The 14463-nt window shown below is 36.0% G+C and overlaps 2 protein-coding genes across 3 annotated transcripts; one reads left to right on the top strand and one right to left on the bottom strand.

The window, feature by feature from the left end:
• The first annotated feature begins 5827 nt into the window (after nucleotides 1-5827).
• Nucleotides 5828-10302, top strand: LOC149019696 (cuscuta receptor 1-like). 2 transcript variants are annotated; one of them, XM_089153657.1, is made up of 8 exons: nucleotides 5828-6224; nucleotides 6321-6476; nucleotides 6668-6823; nucleotides 6957-7028; nucleotides 7173-7334; nucleotides 7435-7593; nucleotides 7703-7861; nucleotides 8441-10302. In XM_089153657.1, the coding sequence occupies exons 1-8, from the start codon at nucleotides 5852-5854 to the stop codon at nucleotides 10285-10287; spliced, it is 3084 nt and encodes a 1027-aa protein (XP_089009783.1). In that variant the 5' UTR covers nucleotides 5828-5851; the 3' UTR covers nucleotides 10288-10302. The 2 variants fall into 2 exon arrangements, with proteins under 2 accessions (XP_089009783.1, XP_089009785.1); XM_089153659.1 differs by lacking the exon at nucleotides 8441-10302 and adding an exon at nucleotides 7972-8395.
• Nucleotides 10303-11480: 1178 nt separating this feature from the next.
• Nucleotides 11481-14126, bottom strand: LOC149019697 (uncharacterized). The gene is made up of 4 exons (XM_089151085.1): nucleotides 13927-14126; nucleotides 13682-13776; nucleotides 13127-13248; nucleotides 11481-11753 (listed from the first exon to the last, which is right to left on the bottom strand). Exons 1-4 carry the CDS (start codon nucleotides 14105-14107, stop codon nucleotides 11666-11668), a joined length of 486 nt encoding a protein of 161 aa, XP_089007211.1. The 5' UTR covers nucleotides 14108-14126; the 3' UTR covers nucleotides 11481-11665.
• Between the last annotated feature and the right edge of the window lie 337 nt (nucleotides 14127-14463).

Here is a 14463-nt window from a genome sequence, read left to right on the forward strand (position 1 = left end):
ACAAGCCATAAGGAAGCAGCACCTAGGAAGATATAGAACAATCGACACTTCCCTCAATATACATAGGATATTTAATGTTCGAGTGCAAAACATCAAATGTTGGCTTTAATGATCTAATACACATGCAGATAAAAATGGTCCGTCTTCCACCGACTCATCTACTTTGCCGAGAAGTAACATATGAGGCATTCAATATGTGCCTATGCTGCTACGTCGAGTCCTCCCACGTGGCATTCCAGGTGGGTTGTTGAAGAAGATGCGCCATCTTTCCTAGAAAGTGCATGCCGGAATGTAGCTAGTTGGCTCCCTTATTCAACTCGGAATTAGTTATCTCAAGCTGAACGGTTCATATTGGTTTGGCGGTGTAAACTAAAATTGGAACACCAACGCAGGTATCTGATATGGAGCTTGAAATAGCTTTGCATTTGGCTTTTGTCATAAAAATATAATTACTTGGTTAGCCAACCTAACGAAAACAATGTAAGAGGTACAGAAGGTGTAGAGGTTGCAAAAGAAGGTAATGGCAAAATTGGCTCATCACTTTCCTGATGGAGCTGATGCTGTGCAGGGACACTTCGAATCAAGTTGAATATGATGTCTCCTGAGATGCATAGCCCACCAAGCATCAACTTAAAAATTCTGACACAACATTAATATTCCATGCTCAAAATCAGAGAAGCCAAATTGTATTTTGGAAATGGCATTGAACCCTATAATCAGTAAAAAGCAAGATAGCAAAGTTCAGGCAATATTCATATAATGGCTGCTAGGAAGAATCACAACAAGTCAAAGGTCATTTTCTTTTTTATGATGCTTGAATGTCTGACATCTACTCCAGCTAAAGATAGAATCTCCAATAGATGTGGCTTTTGTTTAGAAATTTAAACTGAACAACTCTGTTTTTATGTATTAGAAGATTACTTCCCTTCTAAACTATATATTTATTTATATGCCACTTCATCTCATTGATTCTTTTATGTAAAATGTGAATTCAACTGCAATGGTTTAAATTTTTTGTCTATCATTGATTCATTTCTGCTGTATGTGTTATCAATTGCTGACATGATTGCACTGGGCTTTTAGGATTTCTTTTCTTGGCAATGTTGATATATGGTCTTGCATGAACTTGATGCAACAAAGAATCAAACCATCCATATTGAAATTATATGTGTATGGCTGAATAGATCTGAGAAGACTTTCTAGATTCTTTATCCAATTTCCTACTAGTCCTGGCCACCTGATTCCATGCTAAGTTAGACCATTAAACTGCATACACTGCGCTGGATTATTTGGCAGGTAGAGTTATCCCTACCATAGGTTGTCAAATTCACATAAGCAAGGAGGTGGAGCAGTAGGATCACATTCTAGGTGTGTTGATCATCAATTTTGGCACATAGCAGCTTCAAGTTGGTCTACTGGTGTCAATTAAATGTGCTCAAGGTGTTTTTTTCTTAGCTCCAAGTACTTTTTAGTTCATAAAGATATCTTTCTATGGGAGTATCTTCCATCCTATAGCTAAGAGATCAAGAAGGGATTCAGCTGTTAAAGCTACACTAACGAACCTTACTCCTTGAATTGATTATAATGGAGATTTGACGTTCCGTATTTTCTTAATGGTTCCATGGGCATTAAGAGGTGATTTTCAAACTTGACAAGTATGTTTTTTTTAGTGACAAAACAGGTTGGAAGAAAAAAGAGGCTGGTTGATTGTTACTTAGCTTTAATGCCGTGAACAATAAGGCTTGACTCATTGACTTGACTACGCAACAGTTTAAAAGGTGCTTTTCAAACTTGGCATCAAGGTGGTCATTTTCTTAGCAACAAAACAAGTTGGAAGAAAAATGAGGTAGGTTGATTGTTACTTAGCTTTAAAGCCGTGAACAATAAGTCTTGACTCATTGACTTGACTACGCAACGGCTTAAAAGGTGATTTTCAAACTACACATCAAGGTGGTCATTTTCTTAGCAACAAAACAGGTTGGAAGAAAAATGAGGTAGGTTGATTGTTACTTAGCTTTAAAGCCGTGAACAATAGGGCTTGACTCATTGAGTTGACTATGCAAGGATTTAAGAGGCGATTTTCAAATATCACATCATGGTGGTCATTTTCTTGGCAACAAAATATAGTGAAAGGAGAAGGAAACATGCTGAGTAATGGAAGTTAGACTAATTACGTTTTTTGGCCAGAAAAAAAATTAGAAAGTAGACTAATTAATGGAACTAATTAATTAATTCAATAGCCAAACATCCAAGAAATGAGAATTACTACTTTTGAGTTCATGGGGTCATAAGGCCTTTAAAGTTGGCTTTGGTCTTGTAAGTCATGCTTGGAATGAGAATTGATTTCTTCCATAAAAATGATTTTATGGAAGAATGTGAATGAATTTTCTATGTTTATATTGGGTTGATTTTACTTGGCTTCCTTAATATATATATATCTTACAAGTTATCTATTATTATAACCTAAAATTTTCTTTGATTTCTAATATCCATAAGTAGTTCAACTAGTCATCGGGGCTTTTTTTTTTTTTTTTTTTGGGGGGGGGGGGGGGGGGGGGAGTCATTACCACAATGGCTTTTGTGAGTGTTTTATGCTTTTGTTTCAGTGTTTATGCTTCCAAAAACTGTCTGTTAGAGGAGAGAACTGCTCTCTTAGAATTGAGAGATTCTCTCAAATATCGGAACGGTTCCGCTCCTGTTAAGCATTGTGCAAGAGACGGCTGCTGTGGTTGGAAATTATAATGTGATTCCACACAACAGAATTTGTGGTGGTTGATAAGTCAATCAATACACATTTATTGAAGCTTCCTATTACTTGCTTTTCTTTTACTAAAAAGTTGGACTGCTTATGGAAAATCTTACTTTAGCAAACACTATATATACATTAAGGGTGTCAATTGGTACGGTTTCGGTATTAAATTGGTGCGGGAAAAAAAATTTAAACACAGTATTTTGTGATGTACAATTTTGGTACGAACAAATCCATACCACTTTTGTTATTAGTTCATTAAAATCCAAATGAAATTGCAACCAAACAATCGATATAATCTGATATTAACAAAGACAAAACAAGTAATCTAAGAAGAGGAGTGAAAGATGAAATGAAAATTTGAAACGGGGAATTAGAGATAGGGTAAATGTAAAGTGTTTTAATTGTAAAATTATATTTATATCCCTTAATTTGGTGGGTACCAATTCGGTACGGTTTCGGCACATACCAGAACAATACCGAAGAAATTTGGTTTCAGTATGTATCGTATCAAAATTTGAATGATGTGGTTTTAGACGGAATGGTTTAGTACGGTTAAATGGCTCTGGTACGCAATTGACGCCCTTAGGTCACAGTCACCAGCAAGGTTTAAAGTATCGGTATCGAGTATCCAGTCAGGTGATTTTAAGAGACGTATCATCCTGTATCGAGTATTGTATCGCTCTGGCCAATGAATTTTAGTGTAATTCAATGGAGAGACGTATCGAAATGTATCGTATCGGTTGGGTCAAATATGGATACGTATTTGCTAGTATCGTAGGGTATCGTGGGATACTTTAAACCTTGGTCACCAGGATAGAGTCTCTCATCTACGTTCCTATAATGGATGCTGGCTCAACCCAAATAATGATTTGTTGGTCATGCAATGTTGGGAGGAGGTCATAAATGTTAAGATTTGTTCAGAGAATTCAAGCTGACACTGTCATTTGGACTACGACTTCTAATGGTCTTTACTCGCTGAGAAGCGCGCATGAGGTGATCAAGAATCACGCTCCTCCTGTTGGTGGTCTCTCATTTGGCGTTCAGCTGCTCTTTCACGCTTTAGCTTCACATTTTGGATAGCAGCTCACAGTCAGTTACCAGTTAAGCACCGCCTCCTCTATTGGGGTATTACTAAGGATTCTCAATGTATTCTCTGCAAATCTGATATACTAAGGATAGAGAAGATTCAATGCAAAAAATTAGCTTCCAATTGAAGTGAACATAGATATTAATAAAGAGATCTAGAAGGGATTTAGCTCTTAAAGCTCCACTAATGAAGCTTATTCCTTGAATTGTTTATAATGGAGATTTGAAGTTCCCTATTTTCTTAATGGTTCCATAGACAGATAAGAAGTGATTTTGAAATTTGACAAGAAGTATGTTTTTCTTAGGCAACAAAACAGGTTGGAAGAAAAATGAGGCTGGTTGATTGTTACTTAGCTGTAAAGCCGTGAACAATAAGGCTTGATTCCTTGACTTGACCATGCAACGGTTTAAGAGGTGATTTTCAAACTTGGCATCACGGTGGTCATTTTCTTAGCAACAAAACAGGTTTGAAGAAAAATGAGGTAGGTTGATTGTTACTTAGCTTTAAGCCGTGAACAAGAAGGCTTGACTCATTGAGTTGACTATGCAAGCGTTTAAGAGATGATTTCCAAACTAGGCATTAGGTACATGGCGAAAGGAAAAGGAAACATGTTGAGTAATGGAACTTAGACTAATTAATTTTTTTGGTCAGGAAAAAATGAAAAGTAACTAATTAATGGAACTAATTAATTAATTCAATAGCCAAACATCCATGAAATGAGAATTGCTACTTTCGAGTTCATGTGGTCATAAGGCCTTTAAAATTGGCTTTGGTCTTGTAAGTCTTGTTTGGAATGAGAATTGATTTCTTTCATAAAAATGTAGAATCTGAATGAATTTTCTATGTTTATATTGGTTTGATTTGACTTGGCTTCTTTTATATATATTTTACAAGTTATCTATTATTATACCTAAAATTTTCTTTGATCTCTAATATTTATAGGCAGTTCTACTAGTCATGGGAGCTTCTTTATTTTTTGGGAGGGGTATTTACCACAACTGCTTTTGTGAGTGTTTTATGCTTTTGTTTTAGTGTTTATGGTTCCAAAAATTGTCTGATAGAGGAGAGAACTGTTCTCTTACCACTGAGAGATTCTCTCAAATATCGGAATGGTTCCACTTTTGTTAATCACTGTGCGAGAGATGGCTACTGTGGTTGGAAATTTATAATGTGATTCCACACAATGTAATTTCTGTTTTTTGGTAAATAAAATTCCATTGAGAAAGGATAGAAGAACACGAGGTATCAGATTGACACATGTCTAATAGTCATGGAGTGGAGTTTGGCCTTGGTTTAACATTTTATATCATACGATATAGAATAATACAAGTAGTTAAGGTATATTTGTCATTTCCTCTAATCAACTAACAATTGTAATAGACAAGGGCATGATGCCTATTTGACATCAGGCATGTTTCCTTAGAGAGAAGAACACATTGGAATGATGTCGTATTTGTACATTTTCCTTGTAGTCTAAGTAGCTAAGGAGCTTGAATCATGGAATGACTATAATGCAGTGGAGTTCCCTATTTTCTTAATGGGGTCCATGGATTGCTAAGATGTGATTTTCAAATTTGGCATCAAGTATGTTTTTCTTAGACAACAGAACACGTTAGAAGAAAAAAGGAACCATGTTGATGTTACTGAATTCATTGACTTGACTATGCAAGGTATGAATGAGAGGGGTTCCCAATTGTCAACACACTTATATGGTTGTTACATTCTTTAGTTAATGAGGTCCATGGGCTAAGAGAGTCAGTGGTGATTTTCAAAGTTGCTATCAAGGTGGTCATTTTTTGTTGACCTGACTTGGCCATGTTCATGCGAATGTAACTCTCTACATTTGGCCACCCTTCACTTTTTGGCTTAGAGATATTAGTCTCTCCGCTAGAATAAATGAACTGTCTACCAAAAAGAAGACTTGGCTACCTTTATATATATCGTGCGAGTTGCCTATTTTTATACCTAAAATATTCTTTGATCTTTAATCTCCATAGACAGTTCAACTATTCATGGGGACCTCTTCTTGTTCGTCATCTGGGGTGATTACCACAACAATTTTCATGAGTGTTTTATGCTTTTGTTTTAGTGTTTATGGTTTCAAAAGTTGTTTGATGGAGGAGAGGATTGCTCTCTTACAACTGAGAGATTCTTTCAATTATCCGAATGGTACCGCTCTTCGTCATTGGGTGGGAGATAACTATTGTGATTGGAACTCCATAAGCTGTGATTCCACACACAACGTAATATCTATTGATATTTTTGAGCAAAGAGAAGTTCAATTAGGGAAATGGTACCCAAATGCTTCTTTATTTACTCATTTCAAAAAGTTACAAACCCTGTTTTTACCATTCAACAACATTGGAGGTTGGATTATGCCACAAGGTACGTATTGATCCATTATTTCACTCGATAGATCATGAGACCTTTTGCATCTTAATTAATTTTGAGTTTTTATTACAAATATTAATTATGATGCAGCATTATGCGAACTACGAAATCTCAGATCATTGGATTTAAGTGAGAACCATCTAGACGATGGAGGCCTTCCAAGGTGTCTTGCACGTGGCCTTCCTTTTTTGGAAGTGGTTACTTTATATAGAAATTCTCCAAGCCTATCATCCACTTTATTATCAGGTAATTATGATAAGGGACAAACTTCATCTATGATATCTCGTCCATACCCAATAATTTATGAAGTTAGTTCATTAAAATCTCTATATATCTAGCTATCAATATATTATTTTTCTAATTGATCAAGATACTTATGCTATTGAATATTTAACTTGCCCTTAATTTAATTTGTCTCATGTATGGTGGTGTTGCAGCATTATGTGGATTGGAGAATCTCCGCCAGTTAGATTTAGGTTCTAATGTTCTTAGCAATGGAAGTCTTCCTCCTTGCATGTTAGATGCATTCTCTTCTTTGGAAAGTCTTGATTTATCCAATTTTACTATTGAAGAATCGTCTAATGTCCTAACAGGTACAATGAGGAAAAGTCTTTCTCTACAAATGATATTTTTCCAATTGTTTTTTAGTTTTACAATAAAGTCAAAGAAATTTATATAAATATGTAGAGTTTCTAAATTTTTTTTATGTGTCTTCATGTATTTTAGCACTACAAGGAGCAAGAAATCTTCGGGAACTGTATCTACAAAATAATAATCTCAGTGATGGAACCATGGAAGGTAGAAAATTCTAAATCGACAATGTGATTACATGCTGGGGATATAGAAACATTTATTACCAATTAATAGAAGTCTATCAATAAGATGTCACAAATCCTTTTATTTATTTATTTTTAATGTACACTAATAAACTATCATGTGCAGCACTATGTGGAGTAATAAGAAATCTCAAGACATTAGATTTAAGTTATATCAATCTCAATGTGCAACATATACCACCTTGTCTACAACAAAATCATTCTTCTTTGGAAAATCTTTATCTTTCTGGCATTACTCCTACCAAAGACTCAAAAGCACTCCTAAAAGGTAAAGCTTAAAAAGATTATATATGTCTTGTGAGTTATAAACTCATTATAATTTGGGCAAAGTGAGATATGTACATGGTTTACGTATGTGTGCATTACAGGACTATCATGTGGGTGGAAGAAACTCAGAGTGTTGGATCTGCGATATAATGATCTTAGTGATGAAGACTTACCTTCATGCCTATTCTACAACAGTTCCGTGCTCGAAGAACTGGATATGTCATCAAATAATTTAAGAGGTTCACTTGGTTTATCAACAGGTACATACCGATGCATTAATTAAGAGGCCCATTAATCTTGTGAATTATATTAATCTTATTGTAATTTGAGCAAAGTGAGATAGACGGAATATGTACGTGTGCATTACAGGACTGTCATGTGGGTGGAAGAAACTCAGAGTGTTGAATCTGCAATATAATGATCTTAGTGATGAAAACATACTTTCATGCCTATTCTACAACAGTTCCGTGCTCGAAGAACTGGATTTGTCATCAAATCATTTAAGAGGTTCACTTGGCTTATCAACAGGTACATACCAAATACCAATGCATTAACTAAGAGGCCGGCCCATTAATTTGTTGCTAGATTCCCTAGCTATTATATTTGATGTCTAATTTTTGTACTTTTTTGGTTGTCAGTTAAGAGATTGCAATGTTTTTTCTGCACCATGACCTGGAAATGGTGTTAATTGGACATGTTGGGCCAGTCACAGTTTTTCAGAAGCTTGTTAGAACTTAGCATTGACAGACCTATACAAAATGTTTTGAAAACGATCGAATAGGAAAAACAAATGAAAATGAAGAGACATAAAAATATAAGTTGGCCGAATCCAGCCCAATTAATCTGCCTACCTAGGCAAGCTTGGCTGATCTTTAATTACTTAGTGAAGATAGAATAATAGGCTGGCTTGGGTTAATGATTGATATTCCATTTCAATTGTCTATTACTACCTTACTTAATTGAATAAACCCTTGCTTCTCTACCAAATAAATAACCAGAACGTTATTTATGAAAATAAAATATCTTGTTTAATTTCCATTTTATTAATTGATTGACGAAAATGAAAATCTCATGCTTTGTTTTAATTATTTAATATTTATTCTACAGGGCTCTGTAAACTAAGGAAGCTACGGAAGTTGTATCTTGCCATGAACTCCATAGAGAATGTCCCTTGGACATGCTTGAGCCAATTGAATTCTTTGGAAACCCTTGAGCTTTTTGGAAATCAAATTGTAGGTATCGTGCCTCCTTCAATTTCCAACCTAACTTCTCTTCGCTTCCTTGAGCTTTCTGAAAATAAGTTGGAAGGAGTGACTTTCTTCTCTATGTTTGCTAATCTTTCAAAACTTGAATGGATTACCCTTTCAAACAATAGAGATTTAGAAGTTGAAACAGAGTTCCCAACTTGGATTCCGACTTTCCAATTACAATCCTTATCCTTAGACAATTGCAAACTCAGAACCATTCCCCACTTCCTTGCCACCCAACACAACCTAGTTGAGCTATCTTTGTCATACAACTCACTTCAAGGAACAATTCCATCCTGGCTGTTGTATAATGCTACTTTAGATTATTCTGATTTGTTCTTGAGGGGTAACCAATTTCATGGCCCACTTCCATTGCCCTTCAAAAACGAAACATCGACAATTGAAGGCCTTGACATCTCTGACAACAATATTCAGGGGGAACTTCCTAGGAACATTAATGTGTTTTTCCCAAATCTAGAATTCTTGAACATGTCCAGAAACAAACTTCAAGGTTGCATTCCTCCCCTAGTTGGCAGTTTAATTAACCTAAGGACATTGGACTTATCGAATAATCACTTTGTAGGTGAGGTACCCCACAGATTAACTCAAAACAATACTTCATTATTTCATCTGGTCCTATCAAGAAACCACTTACATGCAATGCCAAGAATTTCTAATTTGACAAATCTACGCACCTTGAGTCTTGATGGTAATCTCTTCACACGACCCTTCCCTATCACTCCATCAAGTGTACCTTCACTCGTCCTTCTAGACATTCGTGGGAACTCCATGGTCGGCAACATTCAGGATTGGCTGCTACCTGTTGCCTTCCCAAATCTTATGTCACTTCTTATGAGAGAGAATCACTTTGTTGGTTATCTTCCACCATCACTATGCCAGCTGTACAAATTACGCATTTTGGATCTTTCAAACAACAATATATCTGGAAACATACCTTCTTGCCTCAACAACATCACTGCATGGCTAAAAGAATCTGAAGTAGATGACACTTTTGGATTTGGATCGATGTATTCAAGTGAGGAAGACACGTACAATATCAATTTTGCCACAAAGGGAAAATTGTACTTGTACAAGGGTGATCCTCTTCTCGGAATGACCGGGATCGACTTATCTCTAAATCGATTGGTTGGTGATATACCATCTCAAATGGGGGAGTTGAGAGCCTTGCATTCACTAAACTTTTCTCACAATTCTCTGACAGGCTGTTTACTAGAATCCTTCCAAGAGTTAAAACAGGTGGAGAGTTTAGATTTGTCACACAACAAGTTGGTTGGTGTGATACCTTCTCAAATGATAAAACTCTCTTTCTTATCCACTTTTAGTGTGGCCTTCAATCAACTCTCAGGAAGGATCCCGTACGAGAAAAATTTTGCTACTTTCACAAAGGAAAGCTATATGGGTAATTTGGGACTTTGTGGACCTCCAATTGAAGTCAACTGTTCATCACCACAATCACATCACAATGAACACAAGGAAGGTGATGATGAAGAACAAAGTCTTCTCGACAACCACTTATTTTTCTATTCGTATGTGGCTATTTGTTTTCTCTTGGGATTCTGGGCTGTTGTTGCTCCTCTTATTCTCAGTAGAAATTGGCGTGTAAAGTACTACAAAATTGTGGATAGATGCATTGGTTGGTGCAGTGATAGGCTCTTTTGGTGTTTGTATTATATAAAAAACCGTTAACATGTTTGTATTACGTCAAAAACCACTAGCAAATTCCTTTCCATTCAAGGAATTTTTTTCCCCCTATTTTGAGATTATGTAATCGCCACTTGCGCACACACACATATAGAGATGTTTGTAAGGATTAAGTTTTCATGTGGGAGTAAGGACTAAAAGCATATACTTGGGGATGAGATTGAACTTGTCGAATTAGATTTTTGTAATCGGCTTGACATTTAGTTGCAATTCCTCCTCCGAACCATGATTTGGAGGACTTGCTTACATGTTCCACTTTGAAAAGGAAAAATGACAATAATATTTTCTATTTTGAAGTTCAAGCAAAAGTAAGATGCCAAGATTGTGCATCCAGCTTTACTTGCTTTTCTCATGATCCTGTTTTTTAAGAAATTAACAAAACTGGATTAAAACCCCCATTCACAAAAATGTCACCAAGCCCAACTGAGTCGTTATGGTCAACGTTCTTCCATTGTGTGCTAGATCTGCTATGCTCTTCGATCTATGAACAGAAAAATAGAAAATCCACACTTATGGATGACTTTGACATCAAGTTCCTTATTATTCAAAGACAACTAAGAAGTCTTCACCATATGTTTACTGCTAAATGTGAAGTTTAGGATCATTTCCTTCCAGGTAATAAGTTACCCTTTTTATGTATTTCAAGCATGTATTGCTTATATAGAATATGCACGCAGGTATCTGATATGGAGTTTGAAATAGCTTCGCATTTTGCTTTTGTCATAAAAATATAATTATTTGGTTAGCCAACCTAACAAAAACAATGTAAGAGGTACAGAAGGTGTAGAGGTTGCAAAACAAGGTAGTGGCAAAATTGGCTCATCACTTTTCTGATGGAGCTGATGCTGTGCAGGGACACTTCGAATCAAGTTGAATATGATTGTCTCCTGAGATGCATAGCTCAACAAGCATCAACTTACTCATAAATTCTGATGCAACATTAATATTCCATGCTAAAAAATCAAAATCACGGAAGCCAAATTGTATTTTGGAAATGGCATTGAACCCTGTAATCAGTAAAAAGGAAGATAGCAAAGTTCAGGAAATATTCATATGATGGATGCTAGGAAGAATTACAACAAGTCGAAGGTCGAATTCCTTTTTATGATGCTAAAATGTCTGACATCTACTCCAGCTAAAGATAGAATCTTCAACATAAATAGGTTGGGTGCTGAACAAATCCATGCACACTGACAGAAAGCTGGAAGTGAATCTAAAGACATGTTTTTGTGCATCTTCAAAGTTGTTACAATAATGACTTGCAGCTGGATTAAAATTTGGATACAACATTGGTTATCCCATCTCATGAACACTTTCAAGAATAGAATGGATGTGCATCGGTCCATGTACTTGTCCCTGGGACTTAATACTTGATCTTGGGCCTTTTCACAATCATCACTGAACAGTGAGCATGGTGAGCACAGTAATCACTGACACTGCCCAAAACAGCCCTGCAAAGCATCAAACAAATTATGTGTGAAACTCTTAATTCCTTTCAATTAATGCAGTAATATAGCCAAATGAAAAGGAGGGTTACTTGTGCCTGGAAGGAATGACTATTGAAGTCCCAACCAGCAAAGTTCAGGGTCACATTTCAAACTTTTATCAACAGAAAATATTAACCAAGAAATGAAAAAATAAAATCAAATCAGACAATGAAAAAGCTGAACAGTATGTTGCATAGGACATGTTGCTGGCTTTGAGCTGTGATTTCTAAATTTTGTTGGTCACCTCTAGCCTTCTAAGAAGATACATGGATGGTTAATTTTGGCTCCAAAACAACAATGCATTTCCTCTGTCCAAGTGTTCTCAAGGCATCATGTAGGCGACTAACAATTATTGTTTCATCTGGTACGCTTACCTCTGAATGGAAGCAATCCTTGCAGCTCAGAGGTTTCATTCTGTCCTACTAGCACTTATAAGTTGTTATTTTCTATTGCATACATCATGAATTCGTCAAAAGAATTTATATCACCACAGCTAAAAACAAAGGTGTTCATCACCTGATTTTCAGATTCAAAATACAGCACCTTTAATGTAAGTAATTGAACTCCAATGCGGTAAGCAAAATCTGCTTCGACCCTACTTAAAACCACCCACCCACCCACACAGCAATGCTAGAAGGAGAACTCATGGCAGACAAAATGGAATGCTCAAAACCTCTTTATGGGATCCTCATATGGGAGGGCCAAAGCTTAAGGGAGAGAGATCTGAACAGTTTCTCCAAGAAACAAAATTGAGTAGATAAAGGCCAAAGGTATGAATGCAAGAAAGCCCCTTTATGGCTTAAGGGAGAGATCTGCATAATTCTAAAAGAAACTGTCTTCTACACTGTCAAAGACATCTTAACAAAGGTCATAACTACATTGAACTAATGAAAGATATCTGTTCAAAAGGTATACTTACTTTTTCTTTTTCCCAACTTTTTCTCAGAACAGAGAAATATTGCTTAAGTGAATTAAAACCTGTTCAGTTTCGAATTTTTATTTTTGTTTTTGTTTTTTTTTGGGAACTCCATATACTTTGGAGAAAGTTACATAGGAAATGGTACCTGGGGAACCACAAGAAATGATTACAGAATAGTTACAGTTGATGGGTTCAATCTGCTTGTCAGTTGATGGGTGGAACTTGTTTCCTTGAGAAGCCCATTCTTTGATTAGTCAGTAAAGATAACATGTTTATTCACCTTTTGGCTTGATAAATCTATCAAAGTTTGATATTGTCAAAGAGTAATTGCAGAAATTAAATGAGCAAATTACTTCCCAACCTGCAACTTGACCATTACCAATTCATCAATTAATTAAGTTAAAGGTCGTATCTTCACCTTTTTATAGCTCCATAACCATGACTGCCGACCACCAAAATGGAAGCCTGGTTTTTCTCCACTGCCTCACTGAGAACATTCCCAGCATCTCCTTCCACCACTTTCACTACCACATCATGCACCTGCACTTTGTTCAAAATGTTAACTGAAGTTTTACCCATAAGAGCAGAGGAGGAGGAGAGAGATGTTAAAATATACAAAAATATTTCACATGAAGTTTACCATATTTGATTATATCCTACTCTAATTGGGTTTTCTAAATTGATTTGATATGAGAGATACACAGTTACTATAATTCACTATTAATGGAGTATCTAACGAATTGCAGATGTTACATCCCTCCTCTAATCCTAATTAATAACCCACATGGTTCTCTCTACACATGAGGAAACAGGTCAGAGAGAATGGTTGTAGAAGACTAAAGAGAAGATTAATTACCCTGATACCCAAATTCTCTCCAATGGATCCAAAAATGCTTCATGTCCCACTATTTAAGGTTTTTTTTCTTCTTACAAGAGAGATTTCGAAGAAAATTATTGTCAAAATTATTCTCACAGATTTACTTTGACAGATCTCCCTCGCCTTCTCTACACCTTTAGCTGCAACCGTCTTGAAATTCGTATCCAAGGAGGGCAAAACTTCTGCCGTTCCTGCAAAAATTCAAACGCAAATTAGGCGGGAGCCTGAATCTCAGTGAATTTTCCAGTTCGGGAAAAGAAAAAGAAAAACCCAAAATTAATTCAGAAGAAAAAATATATATTTGTGATCAAATTGAAGAAGAAATGAAAGAGTAACGGTACCGCCAAGACCAGAGAGTCCAACAACTGTTGTAGGGGAGGAAATTGCACGAACAAGAACGAGCTTATAATGAGGATTGGAAGCGAAGGGGATGAAGAAGTGATCGAGAGCCCAGTTGAGAGCGTAGAAGCTATGCTCGCTCTCATCAACTCCTACCACAATTACCGATTTCTCTGTCGCCATGGCTCAATCTTTCAGTTCCTTCGAGAGCTCTGTTCTGTTCTGTTGAGTATCGCACCAGTCGCTCTTTAAAGAAGCCATTTTAGTGAACGATGGTGCCGTTGGAAAAGAAAATTCAAATAAAGTGATGACGTGTACACAGATTAAAATTCATGATCCATGCAATAATTTCTAAACTTAAAACATAAACATCATATACATACGTCATTATCCCTTTGAAGACCAAATCTTGTTTTTAAAATATAATCTCAAGGATTTCAACCAGAAAAATATATATATAATCTTGTGGGTAAGTAGGATATGTATGATAGTTTAGCGACAAGTGTAAAAATAATGAAGGAACAAAATAATGAATTATA

The sequence above is a fragment of the Hakea prostrata genome, chromosome 4 (genome assembly GCF_041222555.1).
Source record: "Hakea prostrata isolate BN-2017 chromosome 4, UWA_Hpros_2, whole genome shotgun sequence".
NCBI lineage: Eukaryota > Viridiplantae > Streptophyta > Magnoliopsida > Proteales > Proteaceae > Hakea > Hakea prostrata.

Bases quoted from the DNA above. Each gene is read 5' to 3' on its own strand.
- LOC149019697 (XM_089151085.1), bottom strand. From the start codon at position 14,107: ATGGCGACAGAGAAATCGGTAATTGTGGTAGGAGTTGATGAGAGCGAG. The intron at 13,249-13,681 runs GTGAGAATAATT...AACAAAGTGCAG, and splicing joins AGATCTGTCAAAGTAAATCT to GTGCATGATGTGGTAGTGAA. The intron at 11,754-13,126 runs GTGAAGATACGA...GATGCTTTGCAG, and splicing joins GGTTATGGAGCTATAAAAAG to GGCTGTTTTGGGCAGTGTCA.
- LOC149019696 (XM_089153657.1), top strand. From the start codon at position 5,852: ATGGGGACCTCTTCTTGTTCGTCATCTGGGGTGATTACCACAACAATT. The intron at 6,225-6,320 runs GTACGTATTGAT...ATTATGATGCAG, and splicing joins AGGTTGGATTATGCCACAAG to CATTATGCGAACTACGAAAT. The intron at 7,862-8,440 runs GTACATACCAAA...TTTATTCTACAG, and splicing joins TTCACTTGGCTTATCAACAG to GGCTCTGTAAACTAAGGAAG.